At 27.7% G+C, this 25,948-nt stretch overlaps 1 protein-coding gene across 1 annotated transcript; it reads right to left on the bottom strand.

The window, feature by feature from the left end:
- Positions 1–13,307: 13,307 nt before the first annotated feature.
- LOC148234834 (putative inhibitor of apoptosis) lies at positions 13,308–14,555 on the bottom strand. Its single transcript, XM_088186223.1, has one exon. It carries the CDS (start codon positions 14,544–14,546, stop codon positions 13,557–13,559), a length of 990 nt encoding a protein of 329 aa, XP_088042349.1. The 5' UTR covers positions 14,547–14,555; the 3' UTR covers positions 13,308–13,556.
- Between the last annotated feature and the right edge of the window lie 11,393 nt (positions 14,556–25,948).

Below are 25,948 nucleotides of genomic sequence, written 5' to 3'. Positions count from 1 at the left end.
CTTTTAATTTTTATAGCTTAGTTGCGCTCCGGATTGCAATACCAGTAGTACCGATAATATCGGTATTGCTCCCTGGCTTATAACTACAAAAAATACGATGCTCATATTGCTTGAATACAAAAGCGTAGATTAAAATGATGTTCATTGTAGGGGATTAATCTAAGTAGTCTATCGGGGTAGGATATCAAAGTAGAATAATATTATCTTTTTTAGTCCAAAAGGGGCAGAATATCGTTCCACTTTACCTATTCAAAAAATTCCACAGAACGATAAAACGGCGCAAATTTTTAAAATTCAATTTAACATGTTCAATTTTTTCGTATTTTTGTATATGCTCGATGTGTCAACATAAAAGGAATACATTTACTTTATATCAGACAAAACAGATTATGATAGGGATGGCTGGCGAAGTGTAGGTATTGCATACACGAAATTCTTTTTACTATTTGTATATTTTTGCCCAAATATTCTACGGAATATGCTTCACTTAACATTAGTGTTAAATATTAGCAGTAAGTAAGTCTTAATATTTATTTAAATAAAAAACGTATTTGAAAAAAATGTATGTTTTTTTTTAAATTAACATTTTTCATTAAAAAATAATGCAATGTTATTTTTTATGTTATCAAAAAGAGATAGGTTGTACTAGACGATATAATTAAAATGTGTTTACTTATGTTTTTTTAACATCAAACATGATTTATCTTTTATTTTTTTAAGTAAATAAATATGAAAATTAAAATATTTTTCATAAAAATAACATCATTGAGAGTTCACAAAAAAGTTTAAAAATTTTAAAACACATATGTATAACTTAATTTGTTTATTATTTTATTTAACTAGTGTTAGTTCAATTATCTGCGACTATAAGGGTTATGCATTATTGACGTATTTTTTATTCTATAATATTTACATAAACATTTATAGCTCCAAATTAATTATTATTAATTTTATTTTATTGATTTATTTAGCTAATATAGTACACTAAACAAGTTTTAATACATTCAATAAATACATAATATAAACAGGAACAGAAAATAAAAACTCAATATTATAATTAATTTTTTAATGCACGAAGGTGTTTCTTTAATCTATTTAGGGAACAAGCCACAGTTTTATTTTTGCGGATTGTCTTAGGAATATTATTTTATAAATTCATTCCTCCGTACATAATTCCCCTGGCCGTACTCGTTTTCTAATATACCTTAAATTGTCTATATCCTTATAATAAATTGTCTCTATTTCTATTATTAAATTAAATCCTTAAATTGTCTCTATTTAAATTATTAAATTAAAAAAATAATGTTTCTAGGATGAGAGACAAATCTTTCGTAAATTAATTTTAAATGTGCGATAATTAAAATGTAATATTATAATTAAATCACAGCACAATCATCAATCGTACAAATATGTTTTAAAAAAAGATGTCGCATTATGAATAAACAGATTTATAATTTTGTAAGCACTCCTTTATCACAAGGTTCTTTCGGATTATTGTAACTGATAAAAAATAATGAGTAATAAATTTTATTGGAATAAATTAGCGAGTGCTGCTCTGGCCACTGGTATAAAAATTTAAGAGGCATCCAGAAGCGATCGATCAAAAACGATATTTTGTCAAAGACAATGTTGTCCTAGATTTATTGTTCCAAAATAAGTAGGATCTTTCGTGTGAATTAGCAAAAATATTATTTGACTGACATTAAATTTAATGTTTTTTATCGTAGTCATAGAAAATAACAAATATATCATAATATGAGTAATTAGAAAAACCAAATTTAAAGATACTATTTGACTTCTTATATCCAAACATAATTTTTAATTTTACTTCATCGTACATTCACGCGGTATAAACAATTAAATAGACACAGCAGCCCTTAATTAGGGCCAAGGACCGCCGTTTTTCAATTAACATTCGGCGTCGGCGCCGATCAATCATTCCTTCAAAAAAAGAGAACATAGCCCAGAAAACAACAACCATAGGTAGGCGAATTCGAGCAAACGAGATTTTTTCTTTCCCATTAGAGCCGCTATAGGTCGCACCTATACACGTAGATAGATACGTTACCGTGCATTATATACACCACACTTTTTCGGTGTACACACAAAAGATTTTTGGCGTTGGCGTTAATGATGTTTCCTAGCCGTCCATTGGTCGGCGCTAATGATCATTCCACCACACCCACCGGGCCTTGCGCCACATTTGATTGTGCCACAACGGTGTTGTTGGTGGGAGAGAGGCTCTGGAGGAGTCGCAGAACCGGTCCGGTCATTTATCAAATCGGTGACCGGGGATAAATATCAATTAATGCCTCGGATGCGTCGAATCTAAGATCGCACCTTACATCCCTTTCTGTGTTAGTGAAAAAGAAAATAACATCAGCAAAACCTAAACTTCTTTAATGACTCAAGACACTCTACAGTGCCTGAATGATTAATTTATTTTAATTGAATTAAGATAATCGAGACGTAACAGGTTACACCAATATGACACGATGGTATAATAAATAAACAATGAATATAAAATATACAAAAGAAATATGTAAAAATAATACATAGTAAGAAAACATGACATTAAATATTAAAAATAAATGTTACGAACCGGCCCAGCTCCTCGTAGCTGACAATAAATAAATCAAAAGGAGCAGATGGCAATAGCCATAGGCGAGTTGGCTAATGCGGACGTCTTAGATCTAACAGGCATCAGAAGAGGACGCAATTTCTGAACCCAAAACTGGAATTCCAGCATTCTTCAGTAGTTTACAGAAAAGCTTAGTGACATACAACGTTATGCTAGAACCTAGCGAATCGTATCTTAACGCTTCTAAAAAGGCACTGGGATACATGAACGGAAAATAACTAAATATCCTCTTATAAGGGTATCTCAAAAAACGTTTTTGACTAAGAGGAAGTATTTGTTATTTGGGGATTCTAAATTATTGATCTTGATTCGATGCTGCGAACTAAAGTAACATAGATGACACGAATAACTGATCGTCAAATTATAATGCGTTCCTCATAACAAAGCCTAACATATTGGAAGATTTATTGCAGACGTCGCTTACGTGTGAACTTACGAGTAAACTTTACTTGCTCTCAAAAGTGATTATGAGATCTTTAGTGGAAGTTTCTCTAGCCAAAATATTCCCACAAAGATCATAGGAATAATTTGAAGGCGAGCGGGATCTATAAAAGGACACAGTATGCTACTTTTCGGCACTAAAGAGAAGCTTATCTACATAGAGAATCTAATTCATTCTGTAGAGTATCGGAACGAATGTATTTAAAACAATTTTGACTCATCTGCATACAGAAGAAAACTTGAATTTGTAACTGCCGTATTTAACGCAAGAATATTGGGCTCAGTTTAGACCCATAAGAAACCTTTGAATGGTTGAAATAATATTTATAGATTGCAAAATAAGAATAACCGAGTTAAATCATTGAAATATAAAAATATGTTAAGAAGAACCGTGTTAAATAAATAAAATAAAATAACACGATCGCTCAAAGAACTTCAGATTAAGTGAATTAAATTATCTGAGCAACCGAGGTTCCCCAATTTTTTAATAATAAACCATAGCAGGCATTTTCAAAGGCCTTCTCAAAATTCGTATATACAACGTCTAATGATCTTATATTTAAAAATAATACTATAAAATGTTCATGTATTGTTAATGACAAGAAACATTGTCGAATAAGTGTATTATTTATAATACAATAAATTTAGCTGTTTTATTTAAGAAAGCTTTTGCAAATAAAGTTTATCATTTGTGCTAAAATATATAATTTAATAAGTTATGGATATAATTAAATTATATGTCATTAACAGTTAAATATTTATTTTAAAACTCCATCTCACCATAACATTTTTCTAGATGTAAACAATTACCTATAAATGTTTGATCTAGACTTAATTAACTGTGCAAATTTCACGACGTCAAAGCTCACAATGTAATAGTTATTGCTTTATATATAATATGCCAATATTTAAAGCTATTCATAAAACAAATCGTTTTCTAAATATACTTACAAATTTATCGCTCTCTAGAACATTATTTTATTTTAGAGCCATGGTAGATTGTTACGTGTTGTTACAACATGTTACTAAATATGTATGTATATTAAATTGTATAAGCCGATTATTTCAGTAGTTTATATTGATAGCTATAATTGATATATAATGGTTAGATATATTTTTCAACTAGCATAAGTAAAAATTTGCATTTAAAACATTCTAAATAAGGCACTGAATAAATATGTATATATTTTTTTTGTTATTTCTCATTCATCATGTTTTATTTGTGTAATATTTTAATACTTACAAGAGCGTTTATCTGCTCAAGTTAAACACAATAAAAAAAAAACGTAGCTTATTTTCAATACTAGTATTGAAAATATTCCGAAACGAAAATTGCACACAGCGAAAATTCTGGTTATAGCTAATTAATATACAGATGTATGTATGTTTAAGAATATGTAAATATATATATAAAAAATAATGTCGGTATATATAACATGCGTTATTATGATTGAAATCATGTTTTAGAAATATTTTACAATTAAATTAGTAATTTACATTGGTATGATGCACTTACATTTCAAGTTTTTACTTATAAACAGAGAGAAATATTAAGCAATTGGGATTAAAAGTAAATTATATTTGACAATAAAAAATCACATATATTCAGAATTTTCGCTGTGTAGAATTTTCGTGTGCGTGATTTCCGGTCACTTTTAAAAGTACATATATGATACTAATATACAATAAAATTGTATATTTAAACAATTTATACATACATTAAATATTATCATGACACAAAAACAATATGAAAATAATCTTAAAATGATTATGTAAAGTCATATTTGCATATATTTTTTCGTTTTTAATTATCCATATATAGCTTGAATATTAAAGCAAGTGTTGAACTATTATAAGAAAATCATCATCATCTTGATATGGTTTTTAATTTTATGGTATTATTGTCTTAATTTATAGTAATTTCCATATTTATAACTCATTATGGTTTGTAGTAATATACTTTAATTTATTTATGCAAAGAGATTAATGCCATAGTATCGCAATGCCATAACATTTCTTAAAAATCGATGGAGTGTAGATAAGGATCTATAATAATTCTCTAGTTTCACAAAAATACAAAAGTCATTTTTCCTTCTTAAAATAATATATAAATGCAAAATTAAAATAATCTAAAATTTTACAAAAATGTTTTGCCATTCTAAACCATTTGGAATTTAGAACTATAACTTTTTTATAATATTTTCAGTAATTATAGCTGTGTTTATGGTTTGTAGTAGTATGCTTTATTTTATTTCAGATAACAGACCAACACCATAGTTTTGCTCTTGTAATTTACTTAAAAAAAATTATTAAAAATCGTTGGAATGTAGATATGGATCTATGATAATTCTCTAAAAATTCACAAAATATCAAAAATTCATCTTACTTACTTAAAGTAAGATATAAAAGCATTCATTTCAGAAAATTACAATAACCTAAAATTTTATAATTGCATGATTTTTACAAAAAGATTTTGCCATTCTAAAACATTTAAAAATTTAGAACTACACTATTTTTATAATAATTTCAGTGATTTGCAGTAATTCAGATAGCAGATATGCTTTCATTTAATTCAGATAACAGTTCAACGACATAGTATCGCTCTTGTGATTTATTTAATAAAATCTCTATATATAAGGGGCAGTATAGATAAACGTGAACGTAGAATCACATTTAAAACAATACTATAATAATATTTTTTATACTCTATTCTTGGAATGTTTTAAGAAGGAATTTCATCTAGGTTTTCAACGACTGAAAATATCCCAATTGCAGGAATTTTATAAAGAAAATCAAATAATGATTTTGCAATTTAAATTTTATATTCACTGCATTTTAATATAGATTTCTTAAATTATATGTATATTGTTTGTAATCATATTTAATTTAACTAAGATAACAACTTTACATTACAATAACGTGTACGTTTTTAACTCAATAGAATTTCTATAAAATAAGGTGAAATATATGCAAGGATATAATTTTTACAGGATTTTATGTTTAAATTTAATTAAAAATTACAAAACGATTTTTTATCATTTATTATTAAAATCTTTTTAAAAGGTATTCCAGCGAAATCTATTTTTCAGAATAATTTTATCCTCCGTTTTTGAAATATTTTAAAAAGACATTTCACTTCGATACACAATTAAAAATATCACAATTTCACTAATGCTTTTTCCATACTAATGTTTCCATATTAAAGCATATTAGATGAAAGTCATGCAGTTTCTATACTGAACCATAACAAATTTTAGAATCATCGCTTTTTAATATAAGTTTATGGATTTTATAATAGTAATATGTTTTAAATAACTTCAGATAATAGCCCAACATCATGGTATAGTGCTTATTATTTATTAATAATATTGCTAAAAAGTAGGTGGATAAGGATCAAATATTTTACTTTCACATAAAAATAAAAATTACCTCCGTTCTTAGAATCTTTAAAAAAGCATTCTAGCTAGGCAAATCAATTCAAAATATCATAATTTCACGATTTAACAAAGAGGAGCAGGTTATGATTTTGCTATATTAATTTACATATTTATAGCTATGTTTATTGTTATATTGAATCATGTGTCTTTAATTTACATTAAATAACATATTTACATAATAATATTTATAAATACAAGAAGGATTGTAATTAGATGAGAATGTAATTATTATAATTTTTTATCTTCACGTTTATGTCAAAATAACGAATGGATTTTTATCCTCAGTTCTTAAAATATTACATAAAAGCATTTCAACAAGGTAAAATATCTGAAAAGAACAAAATTGCATGATTTTTTTCATGCTTCATCAGAATCAAATTTTATTTTGATAATTTTTATATTTTGCCATTAATCAAAATTATTGAGAAATTATTAATTTTCCTCATTAAATTACATGTGTCTTAATGTACGTTGTGTGAAAAATATTTTTCGACTGCTGATAGAAATATTATATTTTATAACATATCTGTTTGTAGCAATGATCGTTTCAGAATTGATAACACCATCGTTGACACATTTCTGAAATTGTGAGGCCAACCTGTGCAGAGTCTGTGGGGGAGGCTGTATAGCCTTAATGAGCATCTCAGGAGATGAATGGCCTCGGGCGCCTCCGGGGGGCGGTTGCTTTTGAGAGATCAACGACTCATCTTTTACGGCTCCAGAACAAATAATTCGAACCAGAAGAAGAGAGAGAGAGAGAGTGAGAGAGATACGAGCGAGAATTATATAGTATATAATAAACAGCTTCCGCGGTCACGGCCAAATCGACAGGACCCCAGCGGGTCATTATTGCCCGTGTCGGTTAGATTCGATTATTTTTACGGGGAAGCGGAGCCTTCTATCGGTTTCCCATGAAAGTTGGCTTGTAATTTATCGGCGTGAAATATTGGTGAATGAGGATGATGGCTACTGCTGGCAGATCCGGTTTAAGTGTAATCAAAATGATTAAAAAAATACAAATCACTTTTAAATAATGAATGAAAAATATTAATTTACATTATTAATGTTTATCGTATTATTTTAAACTTGATATTGTTCAAAATATAGTAAATACTTAATCTTATATAAATTTCTTACGAAATACATCAATGTGGCAAATCTGATGTATATTTTATTCGGGCAATAACAATGCCGATTGTGTATGTATTATACATATCTATGTATGATACATCATCCCGAAATTCTTTTCGTGATGCGATTTTAATATTGATACGACACTTAACTCGGTGTGGATCCAAGAATAAAAGATCACAGATCCGTGGAAACTTCTCGTGGAAAAATATCACCTGAATGCTTGCGATGAATTATTCATCTGGGTTTTGGATGATCCAGGGCTGGTTTATCTCGCCATCAACGAATAAAACAATATCATATACGTATTTTATGTATTTGTAATATAACAAATATATTATTTTAAATTCATTTATATTTAAATTAGCATTATTTTGGGAGCAATTCAGTTTTGATCATAATTCAAATCTGCTCAGATCCAATTATAAAATATAATATTTTAGAGACCATCGGACTCGTCGTACGTCGGATGAATATCTGAATTTAATATCCGAGTGTGTTTATACAGTACTTATAATATGATATCTAAATACATTAGAGAGGAGAGAAACCGACGCACACACAGAGAAGCACATGGAAGGAGGGTAGACGATGACAAATAACTCCCAATCCGTCACTGTCACCCACCCGACCACCCCCTCGAAGTCCTCCTTGGATCCTCCCTTGATGTGGCCCTCTCGCAACCGACTCCCAGACCTACGCCCAATCCTGTTTTTTTTTGCTTCAAATATTACGCGATTAAACGATTTGTTTATATACTATAATTATAAATATAATATGATTATACTTATAAACAATATCTAAATAATACTCACAGTAGATAACATATCTTGTACTTTTAGAAAAGGCTACTGAGTGTCTCTTAAAGAGAAAATTTCTTCATAAATGTCTAAGAACGACTGTCAGACATAGACACGAAAATAAATACTCAAATCGAAGTATCAAAAGAGTAAATCGAGCATGTTGAATGAGAATTTTATTGTTATAATTTAGAAAATCAAAGATTATTTTAACTATACATATACAATTATCATATTGATCACAATCTCATATCAATAATCTTTAGATTTTTATGAGATAGTCATAAACAATAGCAAAATAAAACGTCTTTAATATATTGAAAGATTCAATTGTAACATAGTGCTCTAGAATGAAAATGTATGTATGAATATTGAAGATAAAAAAATCATGACTATAAATAAAAGAGCTTAGTATCCAAAAACGACTGTTAGTCATTTGAACGAAAATTGAAAACCTTTATTTAATCATTTGAAAGCTAACAGAAAAAGAGAAAAAATCTTTTAAGACAGAAAGACTGCTTTATGAATATATTAGAAACATAAAATATAAACTGAAAAAAGTGCTTTAAGAATTAAAAATAAATTCAGAAAAGCAATATTTGTGATACTGTAATATCGATGGTATAAATTCTACTTTAAAGTAATAATTATATTATCATTTTTTATGCTTATTTGCTAATGGTTTTGTTGTTGCATTTTTTGATTGATAGATTGGAATGGTTAAATGTTCAAGAAATATTGAAGATGAATGTTTTAGTATTTATATATAGGTTAGAAAATAATATGTTAACAGAATAAATAATAAGTATATAATACTAGAAATAGAGAAAATTTAAGGATAATTATGTAGGGATGTGTGAATTTGTATAATAATATTTTTAGGATAATCAGCAAAAATAAAACTGTAACGGATTTCATAAATGGAATAAAAAAACATTTTCGTGAATTAAGAAATAAATTATATTATTAGGTCTTTTTTTATTATCTGTTTATATAATATGTATGTTTAGTTAAAATTTGTTTAGTGTTAAAATTAGCTGTTAAGCTAAATAAATAAATAATACTCAAAACGTTGTTTTTCAACAACTGCGATGTTAGCAAATCTAATGTTTATTTTATAAAAATCTATAAAAATACCGCTTAAGTTTAAGGGACATTTTTTCTTCAAACGTCTGTTGATAGAATGCTTTAAAAATAATAGTTGATATCTACGTGTGTTTATTTCTAACAAAGTATAGTAAAAAATACGTCAGATTATAAAATGTTAATCATAAATTACAGTATCTTAAAAAAAAAAAATATACATATATCTCGGCATAAGCTATCTAACTAATTAAAAATCAAGATGTACGTAGCTATTTATTTATCTAAAATATGTTTCTATAATATGTTTATCTCACAATAAATAAATTTATAAATATGACATTCAGTTACAGTCTGACTCAAATTTAATGCTAAGATTATAACAATGAATTATCGTAAAACCGAAAATAATACATAAAAAATGCATATATGTATTCTAACGTTCTGGTTTGTTAAATACCAGATACTAATTTAGAAACATACGAATTCGTTTCAATTTGACATAGTGAACTTAGTTTTTGGTACATGTACATATATACTTGTATGAGGATACTTCTAACAAGTTCAAGAGGAGACGTGTGTATTATATTTTTATCGCCTAAACGTGTGTAGATAATACGCTATTGAAATGATAATAGATTTTATCTAAATGTATCTTTAAGCATGAACAATATTTAAATAGATTAGGATTTAAAAAATATATATATAGATAATCTCAGTCACAATTTCTCTAAAATATGTTAATCAATTGGCAGAACATTACAAAAAATATATATAAAAACAAATTTTTGGTGATTTCATTGCCAAAAAATATTTTTATTTATTTAAATAAAAATGTAATACTCCTTCGTTAGCTTTGAAGGCACGATCGAGTCTCAAGAATGATTCATACACTGTCTGAATCGATCTTGAATTGATTGGTCTTTATATTTATTTCTTGCCTATGAATGTTTGATACGAAGAAAGGTATCGGACTTTAAATATATTTTTTTTATATTTATTACAACCATTACTATCTGTATTGTAATTTATTGTGGTTGGCTGTTATGAAAATCATTTTTAAATCCGAATACTAGTGAATTCTAATGGAAACTTATTCGATTAAAAATAATCTTTCATCTCATCTTAGTCTAAACATTGCATGGAGAAGAGTAGTTAGTCAACTTTACTCCCAATTAAAAAAAATAATTCTTTACTAATATTTTTAGAAGATTCGGCATATTCACAGTACACAGTAATTACGCTACATTCTGTCGATTTTTGCAAATGAGTCGATTCGCAAAAAAATTGCCCGGAACCGCCCGCCGCCGGTTACAAATTCCGCACCGAACTAATTACAATTTTTGCGCGCGCGCTCGCCTGCTCTCTAATACAGATTGCAAATACCAAAATACCAAAGTACCAAATAATAATTTAAATTCATTCTCTCCTTCGGCCGCGCCATCATTTGGACAAATGCGGTGCCATTAGTCTTGACGAGGGATTGGCGGAGGACGGGCTGCAGGGGGCGGTATGGATTTTGAAGGGAGGCCAGCCGAAAGAGAGACCTGGGGGTGGGCATCCTGGGGGTGGTAAACTATCCCGGTAATGATTAAGCCCATCAATTCTTCACGGACGAAGAAATCGACGGACGAAGAATCGGAAAGATCGATCTGCCCCCCAAGAACTCGAAGATCGATATACTTTTCGGAATACTTATACGTAGTAAATACATGTGTGAAATTTCATGGCATGAACCAATCGGACACAATGGACAATATATAATACGTAATTTAGACAATATGGTTCATCATTATTATTTCAATGGTTATGGGAAAAAAATGTAATAACTCTAATAACGCACATCGTAGATTACCATCGAATGTTTATACTACTTTCCAATATCATTTTTTTTATCGAGTACTTGTTTATTATAATTTAGAATACATTGAATTATATGTATTTGATAATTTTAATCATTTTAAGGGAGTTGTTTTTAGAGTTATTGTATCATTTTTGTTTTCCACTCGAGTGACTTTTGCGTTTCGGCGGCTGTGCTTGTGCCATGTTCTTGACGTGGCAATAAATCGAGCTTCTTTTCCGAAAGCGACCGTCGAACGTAATCATTAATAAAATCTTTCAGTCGCGACATGACTGCACCACAAATTAATATATTTCCGCATATAAATATGTTACAGTATTTATTAGAATAATTTTATTAATAAGTTACCGATTACAGTACTTTAAATAAATTTTAAATAAGTTAACTCCTTAAAACTCAACAACTAGTGATCACGATAAGATTGAAAAAATATCACAGATTATACATATAAAATCAAAGTAAAGTTAAAACAGTTCATTTAATAGTAAAACATTTAAATTTTACCTGTGAATTTGTAAGCAATTTAATTTAAAAAATGTCTGTAAAATTTACCGGTTATATAAATAATCAAAGCTATAAGATATGGTATGAAGCAATATTTTTTTTATATATAAGCATTTTTTTTTATATATAAGCATTTTTTTTACTGTTTATTTTAAATAGACAGATATTATAGTTTTACCCTAAATTATACAAATTGTTTATAAGAGAGTCAGGGAGTGGAAAATCGTTGATCTCCTCTTGTTTCTCTAGTCATTTCTGGTTCAATCAAGCAGTCATCTTGAATCATCAAGAGTTTAATTTGGTCTTTGAGATCACTTGACTATCTTATGATGCAGAATCACTTACAAACATAGCAAAAAGTTGCACTGCACAAATTGTATGGCCGTATTTAAAATGTATAAGCTTTTGTAATTTCAATTTAAATATAAGCAGTGTTTTTTGAGATTTAATTCATTCTGTTTTGACACAAATTTCTAAATTAGCAAATCAACGTATTTCATTTTTTTTTGTATTATGTATTACGCAGAAAACACTGATAATATAGAATTATTGTCCCAAATTTATAGTACAGGCAACGTCGCTTATAAAACATATTATGTTGGCTTATCAGATAAGACAGTCGCGTTTAATCACAAATAAACACACACTTATATACAGCTTGTTCGGAAAGTGTTCTCATACCAAGGCTGGGAGATAGAGGAAATAAGAGAGGCGCGAGATGTGTAAGATTCGTGCGATCTCCATTCCGGGCCATCCGTCTACCATAATGCCATCTGTGACGCCCGCCATTATTCAATTTCAATTCTCGCCAAAAAATAAAATAAAACGAGGGCGAAATGGGAAAAGAAACGGCACACCCTGATGAATGTGTTCCTCGGCGCTCTTTCTCTACCCAATTTCGCTCTTCTTTCTCTCTTTCGGAGGCTGGCGATTTTCGAAGACTATAGGCGCGCGCACGTCGAATGGAAAAGTGAGATTTTTCCCTTTGATAGTTATGAGATGTGATAACACGTTTCATTTTGACGCCGTTTCTATTTAAGGAATGTGCATAAGTAACATACTAAAAGGTCCTACAAAGTATCAGAATTTAAAAGTTGTCAAAATATAATACATCAATATTACACCAAGATATTGCTAGCTTCAATAGTAAAATTTTTGATCCACAAGGTATATGTTTAAAAATAAAGCATAATACTTTGCTAAAAAAAATAAAAAAAAATACATAAAATAAAAGTTTATTTAAAGTACATAAATAATAACTCAAATACTATTTAAGATATTAACATTACAAATTTATTTGCTCTTTTAGGCCAATCTTTAAAAATAATATGCTATATTATATAATGTAATGTGTTTTCTATTTTTTTTTACAAATTTTAAGAGCTATCTTATAATTATAGACATGCTCTATTTATTATCTAATAAAATATTCTCAAGTGTAAATTTTAACATACATATAAACACAGATGAATAACTAATAAGTATGTGTATTAAATTAACTACATTTTACTAAAAATAGTTAAGAGATCTTAAACTTACTACAGATCTCAAACATTACAGAATAATAATATAAAGTATACAGACCTAATAACTTATTTACACAAAAAGTATCAAATAAAAATATGTATTAAAATTGATGTACGTAACATTCTGCCTTGTTAGTAAATAATAAAAATTATTCTAATATCTCGTTTACAATAACGACACTGTTCAATATTCTCAGTAATACAATTGTCACATAAAACTGAGTGACCACATGGTTCGAAACGTGAATTTATAGATTTTTTATTACACACCTGACATAAATTATGCTTTCTTTTTTCAATTGACAAAGGTTGTGTAGCAACCAATTGATTTTCTAAATTCACTAAATCTATGTTATTGCTTTTAGTATTACACATTTTGTATTTCCAAAGCATGTATAAACAATTTGGATTTTCTTTTTTGTGTAACGTATCAATATCACACTTTACTGGTATAGATTTGAATGAATAATGGCATACGAAACATTCGACTACCAAATCATGAATATTTTCAGTGCAATACAATCCTGATTTCACTAAATCTTCTACGTTAAAACAAATATTGTTTAACCTAAATGTTGCTCGACGATTCTCTTCGCAGCATATGTTGTAGAAGAGTAAATCTTTTTGAGTAAATTGATGAAGATCTCTTGCAATTTTACTTAAAAAGCATCCAGGTGATAAATTTGCGTGAACAGTTTTAGGATCATCGCCTAGCTGCCAATCTCCAAACGTCTTATTACAAGCAAAACACTCCAACAAATCGTCTTTTTCGTTTCCAGTATAATAAAATCCACAATCTGCTGCGTCATTTTTGACGATGTAAGAAACTGGCCATTTATCCAAAGTACGAAGCCTGTTTTGCAAAACTCGCATGTCAAAATATTTTTCAAAAATCCAGCTTTTCTCTTGTAAATAGTCACATTGAGGCATTGTTGTTAGATGAATATATAATGGATCATCTCGGAACTTTAATTTATCAAATGTCAATTTGCATCTACAGCATTTTATCTTGTTTTGTATGGAGCAATAGTAAAATCCTGCTTCAGCTAATTTTTCATGATTTAACCATGGACATTCTTTGAATGATTCCAATCTTTCATTTTTATTTGTGAATTGGGTCATTTTAAGTTCCTTTCTGAAAAATAAGACACATTGATTATGTATTATTATTATAGTAATATTATGTTAATTATCACACAGTAATTATTATTATTATATGAACATTTAAATGAATATAAAATACCAACATTTGTATTATAATAATATGTGAAAAAAGGTGTGCCTCTTTAGATAAGTATCTTATCTTATCATTAGATAAAACATGTTTTGCCAGCTCAAAGTGGGTTTAAAGACAGTTATGACTAAATTTGCTTAAATAAATAAGTATCATTAAGTTTACTTATTGTATTTTAAAACATTATTATAAACACAGCCGAATATTAATTAATAATTATTTAAAATATGTTTTAATTAATCTGACATATATTATCTTATCTTAACTCTAATTATCATAATATAACAATAAATATAATATCGATTTAAGAATTCAACAATATATTTTAGCTTAAAAGGAGTTTAAAATAAGCATGGCTAGAAAATTTAATAGTTATTCTGTAACTTGAAATCTTCGATTATAATAATTTATATGTTAAATAAAAAAAATCGAAGCTGCTGGGTACATCAAACCATTGGATTTTGATTATTATATACAGCAATATTTTATTCACAATGATAATGTACTATATTTATTTTTTTAATTATACACAGTTCTAAATTGTCACTTTTTTTGGTATCTTTTCATATAGCACAGTAAATTTTTTTTCCATACATTATATTATAAGTATTATATTCATATAATCATAAAATAGTTTAGTTCTTATCATATTAAAATGTGTAAATAAGTGTGGTTCTCAAAGTAGATTTATAAGTTTAATTATTGTATTTTAAAACACTATTAAAATAACAGAAATACAGCCGAATAATATATCTTACCTTTAATGCTGTGATTCAAGTACTAATATTTTGAAACAAGTTTTACCGAATTTATATAATCTTATCTTATCTTAAATTAATAAGCTATTATAAATATGATATCGATTATTATTTTTGTTAAAATAATTATTATTATTTTGATTAAAATAATTATTATTATTTTGCTTAAAATAATTTAAATAGGTACTGGCTTTAGATTATTAAATATTTTAAGATAATATATTTGTAAAATTATACACAGTCTTAATCTGTCATTAGATATCATTGATAGAATAAAAAATCAAAAATATTTTATATTTTTGATTTTTTATAAAAAATATTAAAAATAAATTTTGTATTTAATTTAATACCAAAAAGTAATAATCGATGAACCTAAGTTACGGTTTGCCATTTTATTAAAATATTTTTTATCAGTGTTCAATTACAGTTATTATTTTATTAAAATATTTATTATAAGCGTTCAATTACAGTTATTTTAACTAATAATATTATTGTATTAAATAAGTGCAAAATTTATTTGTAATATTTTTTAATGTATAAGGTTTACAAATAAGTACAAAAATATTTTTGAGATCTTATAATATCAAGAAATTTACATTAAAATAGTAAAATTTAATCAAAAATAGCAAGAAAAAATATCTCGCAACTAACTTTATACTTTACAAACAGGTCTTAATGTTTTTACATTAAGACTTGTTTGTAAAGTTGCGAGAAAAATATCTATTCTATAATGCGATTAAAATAAATATAGTATTTTAGTTTTGGTGCAAATATTTATGGTAGATATATTTATATAATTATATTGCCTTATTTAATAAAATACAACAGTATTATTTTTACGCGTAATTTTAAACAGTAAATTTTAATAATTTTGTATTATAAATTAAATTTTTTAAGAGAAGTAAATATAAAAAAACTATCGGTTAATTTATACTGCTTTTGCGCATTAACAACATTATTTTTGACAGTCTAAAATTAAAATATATAGTATATGAAATTATGCACTGATATGAAACTGTCATTAGATTTATTGACATCGTTGATTTATGATAGTAATATTAATTTATTAACACTTATACTTTACTAAAAAAAAAAAAAACACGATCGCATCCTCTTCTAATGCCAGTAAGAGCCAGAACGTCTGCACTAGCCGACTCGCTGTCGCCATCCAGCTCCTTAATATACTGACATTGCAAATTGATGTGGTGAATGTCAGCTACGAGGAGCTGGATCAGTTCGTTTTATTTAATTTATGAATACCATATATTTGTTTTTTATTGTATTATTTTTAATCTTATTTGTATTATTTTTTTGTGTATTATAATAATACTATGTACTGATTTTTGACTATCGTGATGCATTGGGGTAACCTTTTAGGTCATGATGATCTTCATTTATTTCAAATAATACAGAATTTTATAGATTTTTTTACAGTAATTTTTACTGTTCACAATGATTCAATAATATAGTAAAAATATACGTAAATTATGTTTATTTTAAATTATGCATTTTATAACACATTTTATCAAAACATTCGTGGAAAAAGCAAAATATGGTTGTGTAATATGATCTTAAGCAAAATAAAAACTAGTCAAATATGTAATTTTAGTCAAAGTATAAGCATTAAAAAGCAATTAAAAATAAGTGACAATAATAATTGTATACGTGGAAGAAACGTAAAAAAACTGTGAAGTGATAAAAAAAATGTATTTAAAACCGTTTTATAACATAACGTTTAGTTAAAAAATAATCTTTATTATTAAAATATTGAAAACCACTGAAGCGCGATTATTCACAATCTTATCAATTATTTATTACCCACTAATGCATGTAGTATTATAATAGACATATGTTTAAAGGTATTCTTGGCGATAGATATCGTATTCATCATATAATTCCAACATGTATGTAACCAAACCTGGGCATAAATCATCTTGGTTTCTTCATAAAACACAATGAAGTCATCTAACCGAGCTTTGCCCAATCCTATATATTAGTACATCCTTTTCTTTGTTTAATGTAACGATTCTAATTTTTCAGAGGATACATAAAGGAAAACCACATTAATATCGAACCTATTGTTGAATTGGCATTTCTAGTTTTGTTAACCAATCTATTGTCTGATTTTTAGTAAAATAAAAAATATTTTGCTAAACGAACCACCCATACAATCGTTTAATTTTTAACACACGTTACAATTATTAACTCATTACAAACTAGATGAGAATTGTGTCGCTATTAGTCCGAAGGCAAAACTGGTTGTGGTACGTGCAACATGCGAAGGCTTTTGATACCTTTCTTTATCCGTTTGATATCATCATTTACTAACGTATAAACAAATGGCTGCAATGTATTATAAAACAGATGCACTCGAACGTGTATTATGCTCTTAACGCCATTTATAAACGTCGCGCCATAATCTCTATAAACAATGCGGTTTCTTTATATCAGGGGAGCTCAACTTATGCGATACATTTAATTTATAACATGAACTGTGAATTGAAATAAAATGTACATTTAAAAAAAAAAAAAAAATATGAATATTGCCATTTTAATAAAAATAAATAAAACATATTATAATTTCGCAGGAACCTCTGACGTATTATATTTGTACGTCAGAGGTCCGGGTCTAAATTAATGAGCGCACTGTTGCTACACCAAAAGTCCACAATGAAGACGTTACAAGAAAACCGTATGCAACGCCAATCAATCAGATACCCAAGAGGACCCTCGCCGGCCATGAAACATTCATAGGAGGTACACGGGGGATAAAATTTGAATACTTCATTTGCTTCATGTTGGATTTCGTGTTGAAATTATTCAAAGTTCTTATTGAATATTTATCAAGCGAGGGGAGTTAAGACGTGAGATTTGAATAAAATCTAATATTTCAATCCGAAATCAAATTTTTTACACCTTCGAATGTATCTATATATCAAAATAACGTACTATTATTTATTAAAATGTCATTCGCTTTTAAATTATTGCATTTAGATAGCGAAATGAAAATATAATATGTGTCTATTGAAAAAATCACAGGTAAAATATCTACGTCGGGAAAGAGACCCACGTAGGTTCTGCTTGATTAATATGATGCATATGCCACTGTAAGGGTTTTATTTATATTCTTTCTCTAATATAATAATCGATATGGTGAAATATAAAAGTATACTTTTCATCAATATGCTATTATATTTTAATAGAAAACATATTTTATTCATAGTAGTAGTTTCATTATATAAATATAATTATAGTAAAATAGTGTCTTAATTCATAGTAAAAATAAAATGTCATAACTAAGCTGTATTGCCGTAAAATATTATATAGTAACATTGATGTTTTTACAAAAATATATTTTAAATTTTAGATGGCCATTCTATTAATTTTATTAATGGTGTATCTCTAAAAACCTGATACTATGATAAGATAAATTGTATCAGTCAAAACTGCAACTTTTATAGCAATACCTTGTATTATATATCTATTATCGACTATTGTATTGTATTTAAAAAATGACGTAGTAATTAAATATCATCCTACAATATTTATATAATACATAAATACCATATACTATGGCAAGGACTAAAAAAAAACAGATTTCGAGATGGTTTTTGTATATGTAAATATGTATTTAATAAAAATAAAAAAAAAATATATAATACATATTATATATTTTTATATATGATTTTTTAAGCTATATTTTATTATTTATGTTATAATGCTGTCTGAAATAAGATAATAACTTTTTTGCTTTGCTAGAATACCTTCCAATGACAAAGTAAGTCTTCCGTTTTAAGAAACAGGCTCAGAAGCAGATCTTTCAGTAGCACTAAAGCAGCTGTGAAGTACTAAAGATGATTAGAATAGATCAATAGGATCCCAGATTTTTGTGACTATTATTTATTATTAAAAAAATATGATTTCACTTAATTTTCTTATTATTTTTGTCGGGCTACTTGAAGGTGTTGATGTATGTCAATAAACTTCATGCAATTCAGCAACTCCAGCAGAACATTCATGCTGAAATAAAAAAAAACTTGCAGCCAAAAACTCTCGAGAAAGTCAATTGTCTGCAAAAGAATAAAGGTTATGTAATACTTCATACTGAGTTAAAAAATCCATATTATTCTTTATTAATTGTTATATTATTTTATATATTATTATAGGAATCACTAAAATATGTTTATAACGTATGATTTTAAACTGAAATAATGAGCAATTTATTTCTGTTTATATATATTTTAGGTGTTATTATTTAAAGATATATTTATATATATGTATATTCAATTTATTTATATAGTAAATTTAATACTGATAAGTATAGCAGATAAACATAAGATGTAGAGCACTACTATTTAAAATTAGTTTTGTAGCGACCGTTCGCCAAATGAGATAACGACATTTATCAGAATCACATTAAAAACCGACATTCCAAGAAACTACTGAAACACTGCCCTCCAAAAAATATTTTATATACAGCTTTTGTTTGTATAAATTTTTTTTTCTGAGAGATTTGGGTTATGAGAAACCTTTTTTTTCTGCCAGGCGCTAGAAAAATCAATAGTTTTAAACGATGTCTCAGAAATGTAGATTTTAAGTTATTGACTAGAAAAGACAGGGTTCTGCATTTGGGTTGCCAAACTTCCATTAAGGACTTTATAGAAGGCCATTCATTTTCATTCAACAAACCACCTTTCACCAAGCTTTCGTCCTTTGCCGGCCGCCCCACATTTAAGTTATCCCTGTTGGATGCCTTAGATACTTTGTTTGCGCTATTTGTTTTTTTAATGACGACGTCAACAAATCGCTCATCGTCGATAGCAACATACATATTAAGTGATTCTTTGTTTTGATATTTACCTTTCACCTCTACAAAAAGCTTTGTAAAAAATATATCAAATGATTTTAAGTGTAAATTTGTTAGCTCTACTTTTAAATAAGAACAACCTAAAACTGCGTTTTTGTATGTAAGCATAAAAATAGCGTTTCAAGAAAGTTTTACAATTAAATTGTTAAAAATGGTATACGTAGATGAAATAAAAAAAATAGTGACTGAAAAGTACAAGAGGAAAAAAAACAGATTAATCCAGATAACTTACTTTTACTTTGCTTTGTTATGAAGAATGCATTTCACTGACAATAAGTCAGTTATTCGTGTTCTATGACACTACTTTATCAATAATTTAAAATCGTACACTTGCCGGAGTGCGTAACAAATATGAATCATAATGTCAAGCATACATTTCTTAATGAATTTTAATTGCTTTTATTTTTTAACTTTGACAGAACAATGTTCAAATCAAATTGTATGCAACGCTGCTAAAAAATTATATGTCAAGTGCAGTTTTCAATTATTACTGTACTTTTAAAGATTTACTTGTATATGATTTACGATGTATATATCTTCGAAAATCATCGATTGTTACTGCAAACAAAACGTCCTACCGGTCGGCCATTTTTCATCGTCCTCGCTCAATTACTACGTGTACGTTAATAGGTGGGTTCGTTCACCGTGGTTCTGAGGTGGTTTCACATTCGTTACCCCGGGCAGCTAATGCATTAAGACCTATTAAAATCACATCAAAGCGCTTACGTACCCTCCCGTCTCTTGCCCGTGATGCAACACTTACCTGTAATCAAAAATGCCATCAAGAAGCACTTTGATGTTGTTGGAAGCGCTCCGGGGACCTACAGAACTATAAGCATTAGCCCCGGAAAGACCTATTGCCAAGAACAAACATTAATTACGTAATGCTTTGTTCAACAATTGTGCGAAATTACGTAGCGTAAAAGTGCGCCAAATGATACGTTTAACAAGCAAGAGGTTCGCAATTTTTTTGCAGAATATTTTAATTATTATAATGGATAGTATAATTATTTTGAAGCTTTTACGTGACTAATTTCACACACAAGAGCTAGGTAAATTATATTTATAAAATAATGTTATTTTCTACCCTATTAAGTATATAACACGACTTTTTTAATTAATTTAAAAATAATGATTTAGAATATTTAATCATAATTTATAATATAAGTATTAAATATCATACGTGGATATATTTTATTTAGAAGTCAAATATCACAGTTTTTACATTAGTCATAAGGCATTCTACAAATAGACTTTATTTGAAGCTGGAAAAAAAGGTCTATTATAAATTAAAAATATAATTAAAATTACAACGTTCAAAAGATATTGGCACAAAAGTAAAGTATACTTTATAATTTATTCCAACACATAATTAAAATTTAATATAATTAATCTAATTAATAATATTTATAAATTGCTTAAAAATATTGTTGTATTCATAAAAAATATTAATTATTGATCTTTTTTTTGGTGGTTGCCATTTATGTATAAGATCATGATAAAATATAGTTAATTAAATGTACGAATCTATGATAAGATTTGTCTCTCAAAATGAACAGGGTAGTATTGTAAAATATGTATTGAAAGTTGAATAGCTGAGTGAACTCCAATTTAAATTTAATGAGCACATAACGAAACTTTGCTATGAAGAGATTACTTAGACTGATATTTAATAGAGGCATGGCTATAAGTTATAGCCATGCCTCTATTAAATATCAATATTTGATAATATAATACAATTGTTTATATAATACTATAATTATAGCATATAAATATAGTATAAGCATTTGTATAATATTAACAAATATTTTTTTTATTATTAAAATTTAAATGTTTGCTTGATTTATGTTAAATTTAAAATCATCTACAATTAAGCCATAAAAAAGTTTAATAATAATTATTTACCATTATTCAAAGAATCGTTGATTTTATCAAATGATTTTTAAATATTGGTATCACAACATAAAATACTATATAACTATTATATTTATCAAAAACAACTCACTAATCTAAAAAAAAGACGAAAATATAGTAACATGCCAAAACACATAGTTTATATTTTACTTAATAAATCTAAATTAATCTTAAATTGAGTGTAATTTTTTAATTTATAATTTCATATTATTTTAATTATTGTATTATTAAAAACATCATAATCATAAACATTAAAATGTATTTTATAGTATTAAATTAAAAAATGTATAACATTAATAATTTTATTTAAACATATGTTTATAAATTTACTTATCATATTAAAATAAACATTTTATAAAATAATGCTACATAATTAGTATTTTAATAATTTATTTTTTTGACAAAATTTATTGTTTGATATTTTTTGGGTTACATTTTGATTTACCAATATATCTTATAGTATTTTTTTATGTATTGGATTTTTGAGGTTACAATAATATAAGTCGCAAAGACTCATTAAAAGCTTGCTTTATTTATGTGTCAGCGTTTTACAAACGATTTTTTATCTAAGCGGTCTTTAAAAACTGCCAACAAAGAGGTCAGTGCCAAATACAAATGATACTGTCGGTTTTTAAATATCTTTAAGTATCATTGCCGACCTAACTACATTTTTATTAGCTAATAAAAATATCTGTTTCTGCCTCGAATCATCGATATTGTCTAGATGACCTAAAATTAAAAGTGACGTTGAAATTTTACTAATTCTAAATCACTTTTCTTGGAAACTATATCAAAATACTTCAGTACAGAAATTTACTCAGAAACACCACTTCGATTTCGACTGGGAATAACGTCAAGCTGAGAGCTTAGAAGACATATAAAATCATTTGTTTTCATTCGGCTTGGTCCAGCTTAGCATTATCTGAATTTCAAGAGTTCAATACGATCTTCGAGTCGATATTGAAACTATGAGACACAGTACAATAATAAAAACAAGCACGTATTTATATTAAAATAATTGTGCTTATAATATTAGTATTATATTGATAAAATAAAAAGACTTTCATTATTAAAAAACATAGTATTAATTTTATTTTATAAATATGTGTTTATGTATGAAAAATGCTATCTATTTTTTATTGTAGTGATAAAAATAGTCTACTGCTTAAATAGATTTATAGAATTTACACTCTTCTTTAATTTTTATGCTTTAATTGCAATTTTATAATTTATAAAAAAAGTTATGAACAGTAAAATATAATCTAGATTATTATATAATAATAATAAAAGTGATAATTTTGCTAAATAAAATGAGCAAAGTTTTGCAGCAATATTTACTTAGACCATTTCTTCTACAATATTAAAAAAATTATGATCATAAACATCATAATATTTATGATCATAAAACATAAAAAATGAATAGGCAAGTTGCAATTATTTTAGTATAAAAAAATGAAAAACCACTATCATCTTAAAATAAAAATAATTGGACTTACATTACTTTCATTATTAACAGCTTAACTATCGTAATAAATATTAAAAGTGCAAGTAAAACGATAGTGTCAACTTATTATTTTTAACCACATGAGTTTCACTCGTAGTTTTTTTAAAGTTCACGTTCAACATCTAACATTTCATTGAAGAGTGAGACTCATTCACACGGGAAAATCGTGGAAAGCTATACTCGATTATATTCCATCACGATCAATTTATAATTTTTTCCGACTACAAAAGCATCATCCGCACGACAAATGCACGCACCAGGCATCGCACTAAGTCATTAGATATTGAGGCACCATAAAAGGTTTTCGCATCTCGTGGCGCCGTGAAAAGCACTCTCTTTATTTTTGGTGCCATTTTTCAACGCCATGTGAACAAGGGACGCCATTTTGTCACAGTCGTTTAAAATGGCGGGCAAAACATTTTTGGGGAAAGCTTTTTTGTCAGTTTCCTCGAACATTCACATACACATACGAGCCACGAGAATCTAATTAAAATTTATTATAAATACATAATCAAAATTGTGGTAAACTAATATTATAATACATTAATTTATTAAATTGTGCCATCTTTGTATGCGTCTAGGATAAAATTTATACACCCAATATCCATTAAGTTATTGCGTGAATGGTGTAAAATACTTATCAATTTGCATACGTACGAATATGATATATTACGTATATAAATTACGTTAAAAGCTTTCGTTTCGTATTGTATATATTGAATTAAAGTGGGGAGTCGCATTAACATGTACATATTTATTTATTTAATTTAATATTTTTGAGTTATTATTCATGTTCTTCTAACCCTGAGTTTCTGTGAATCGGATGCGGAAGGGATGCTCCGTTTTGAGATGTTATTAAAAATAATTAATGACCTCCATATTTCAGTTATGTAACGGTTCAACGATGCGCGCCGTTAAATAATATCATCGCTAATGACAGTTAAGTGGGTGTAATTGTTGAAATTTCGGTTTTGTTCTCGTTCACAACCCCTTGCGATTAGATGCAATTTATTAGGACTTTTTTATTTTGTAATTTTTTTATTAACTTTGTTCTCGTGTGTCAACAAGCTGATTCGAACTAAGCCTGACGAAGCTTAACACCTGTAATCAAATAATGGTTTGGACGGGTTTATCTTCATCCCGGGTCCACCTTCGCCCTTGATAGGAGGCATTATGATAATGGGCGGGAAGCCGGGAAGCCTCTGCCAAATGGCGAGCCATTAGGACCCCAACAAGGGCCTCGGGCCTCTTTAAAATCTAACCAGACTCTTGCCTCACAATCCCTACACATATCTACACGAGTGCAAAGAAATTACACCATGGGTGAATTAACAAACAATTTATCTAGTTGTGCTAAAATAATTTTATTATATACATGCGCTATTTCAGAATCTGAGATTAATCAAACCATTTAGTCAACTGATGAAAAGTTAGAACTCTATATTATTAAATTTAGGTATTCCATGGTCATCATTGTTAAAGTCGCATCAAACAAGAGAGATCAGCCATTAAATAAAATGTCGACAATATGAAAAAAACACACTAATAAAGGCTCTCGCGTTATTGAATCAAATTAGGCTCGTAACGAAATTAATGTTGCTCGGCTTAGGTATTTTTTTTGTCGTTCAGCCGCAAATTGAATATGGTCGGGAAATAATTAGTTACGTATAGTGTAGTAAAAATAAGCAGTGTGGTTAATTGTGGTCAAATTACGGCTAATAAGCTCGGAAGGACATAGGGGTATGGCTAATGCGGCGTGACGAGACCAATGTGTCATCATTGGCCGATGGCTGTGCGCTTTTCAAATTGTGTTAGAATCGTTTGAAAATATTCGAAAGCATCGTCGAGACAATGCCACTTGCAAATTTAGCCATCAAGCTTTATTGAGCTTAAAATTTCGCGTTAAAGTTCATTGAATCAGATTATTTCTGGACGGGCGGCCGAAGAAGCGCTTCTGAGGTGATTAGCTTAAACTGTGCATACTAATTATGATGCTTCATTTTTAGGATTAATTTTTATCTATTTTCATTGACGAATAATCATATGTTATAGAATTAAAAAATATATTAACAATTAAATAAGTAAACTATTTTTAAATATAAACTTTTGGATTAAAAAATATATTTAAGTGCCTATATACAATTTAGGACCAATTTAAATAAAACTAACCCATACATAGGGCTTGTAAAATACTGTTTTTAACTGTATTATGAAAAAGAAGGGACTTATAACTTCTAACTTAAATAT

This window comes from Plectrocnemia conspersa, unplaced genomic scaffold, assembly GCF_051122295.1.
Source record: "Plectrocnemia conspersa isolate PC_06_02 unplaced genomic scaffold, ASM5112229v1 ptg000005l, whole genome shotgun sequence".
In the NCBI taxonomy this organism is placed as follows: domain Eukaryota; kingdom Metazoa; phylum Arthropoda; class Insecta; order Trichoptera; family Polycentropodidae; genus Plectrocnemia; species Plectrocnemia conspersa.
The sequence above is the reverse complement of the archived record's forward strand: the minus strand, read 5'-3'. Positions and strand labels throughout refer to the sequence as shown.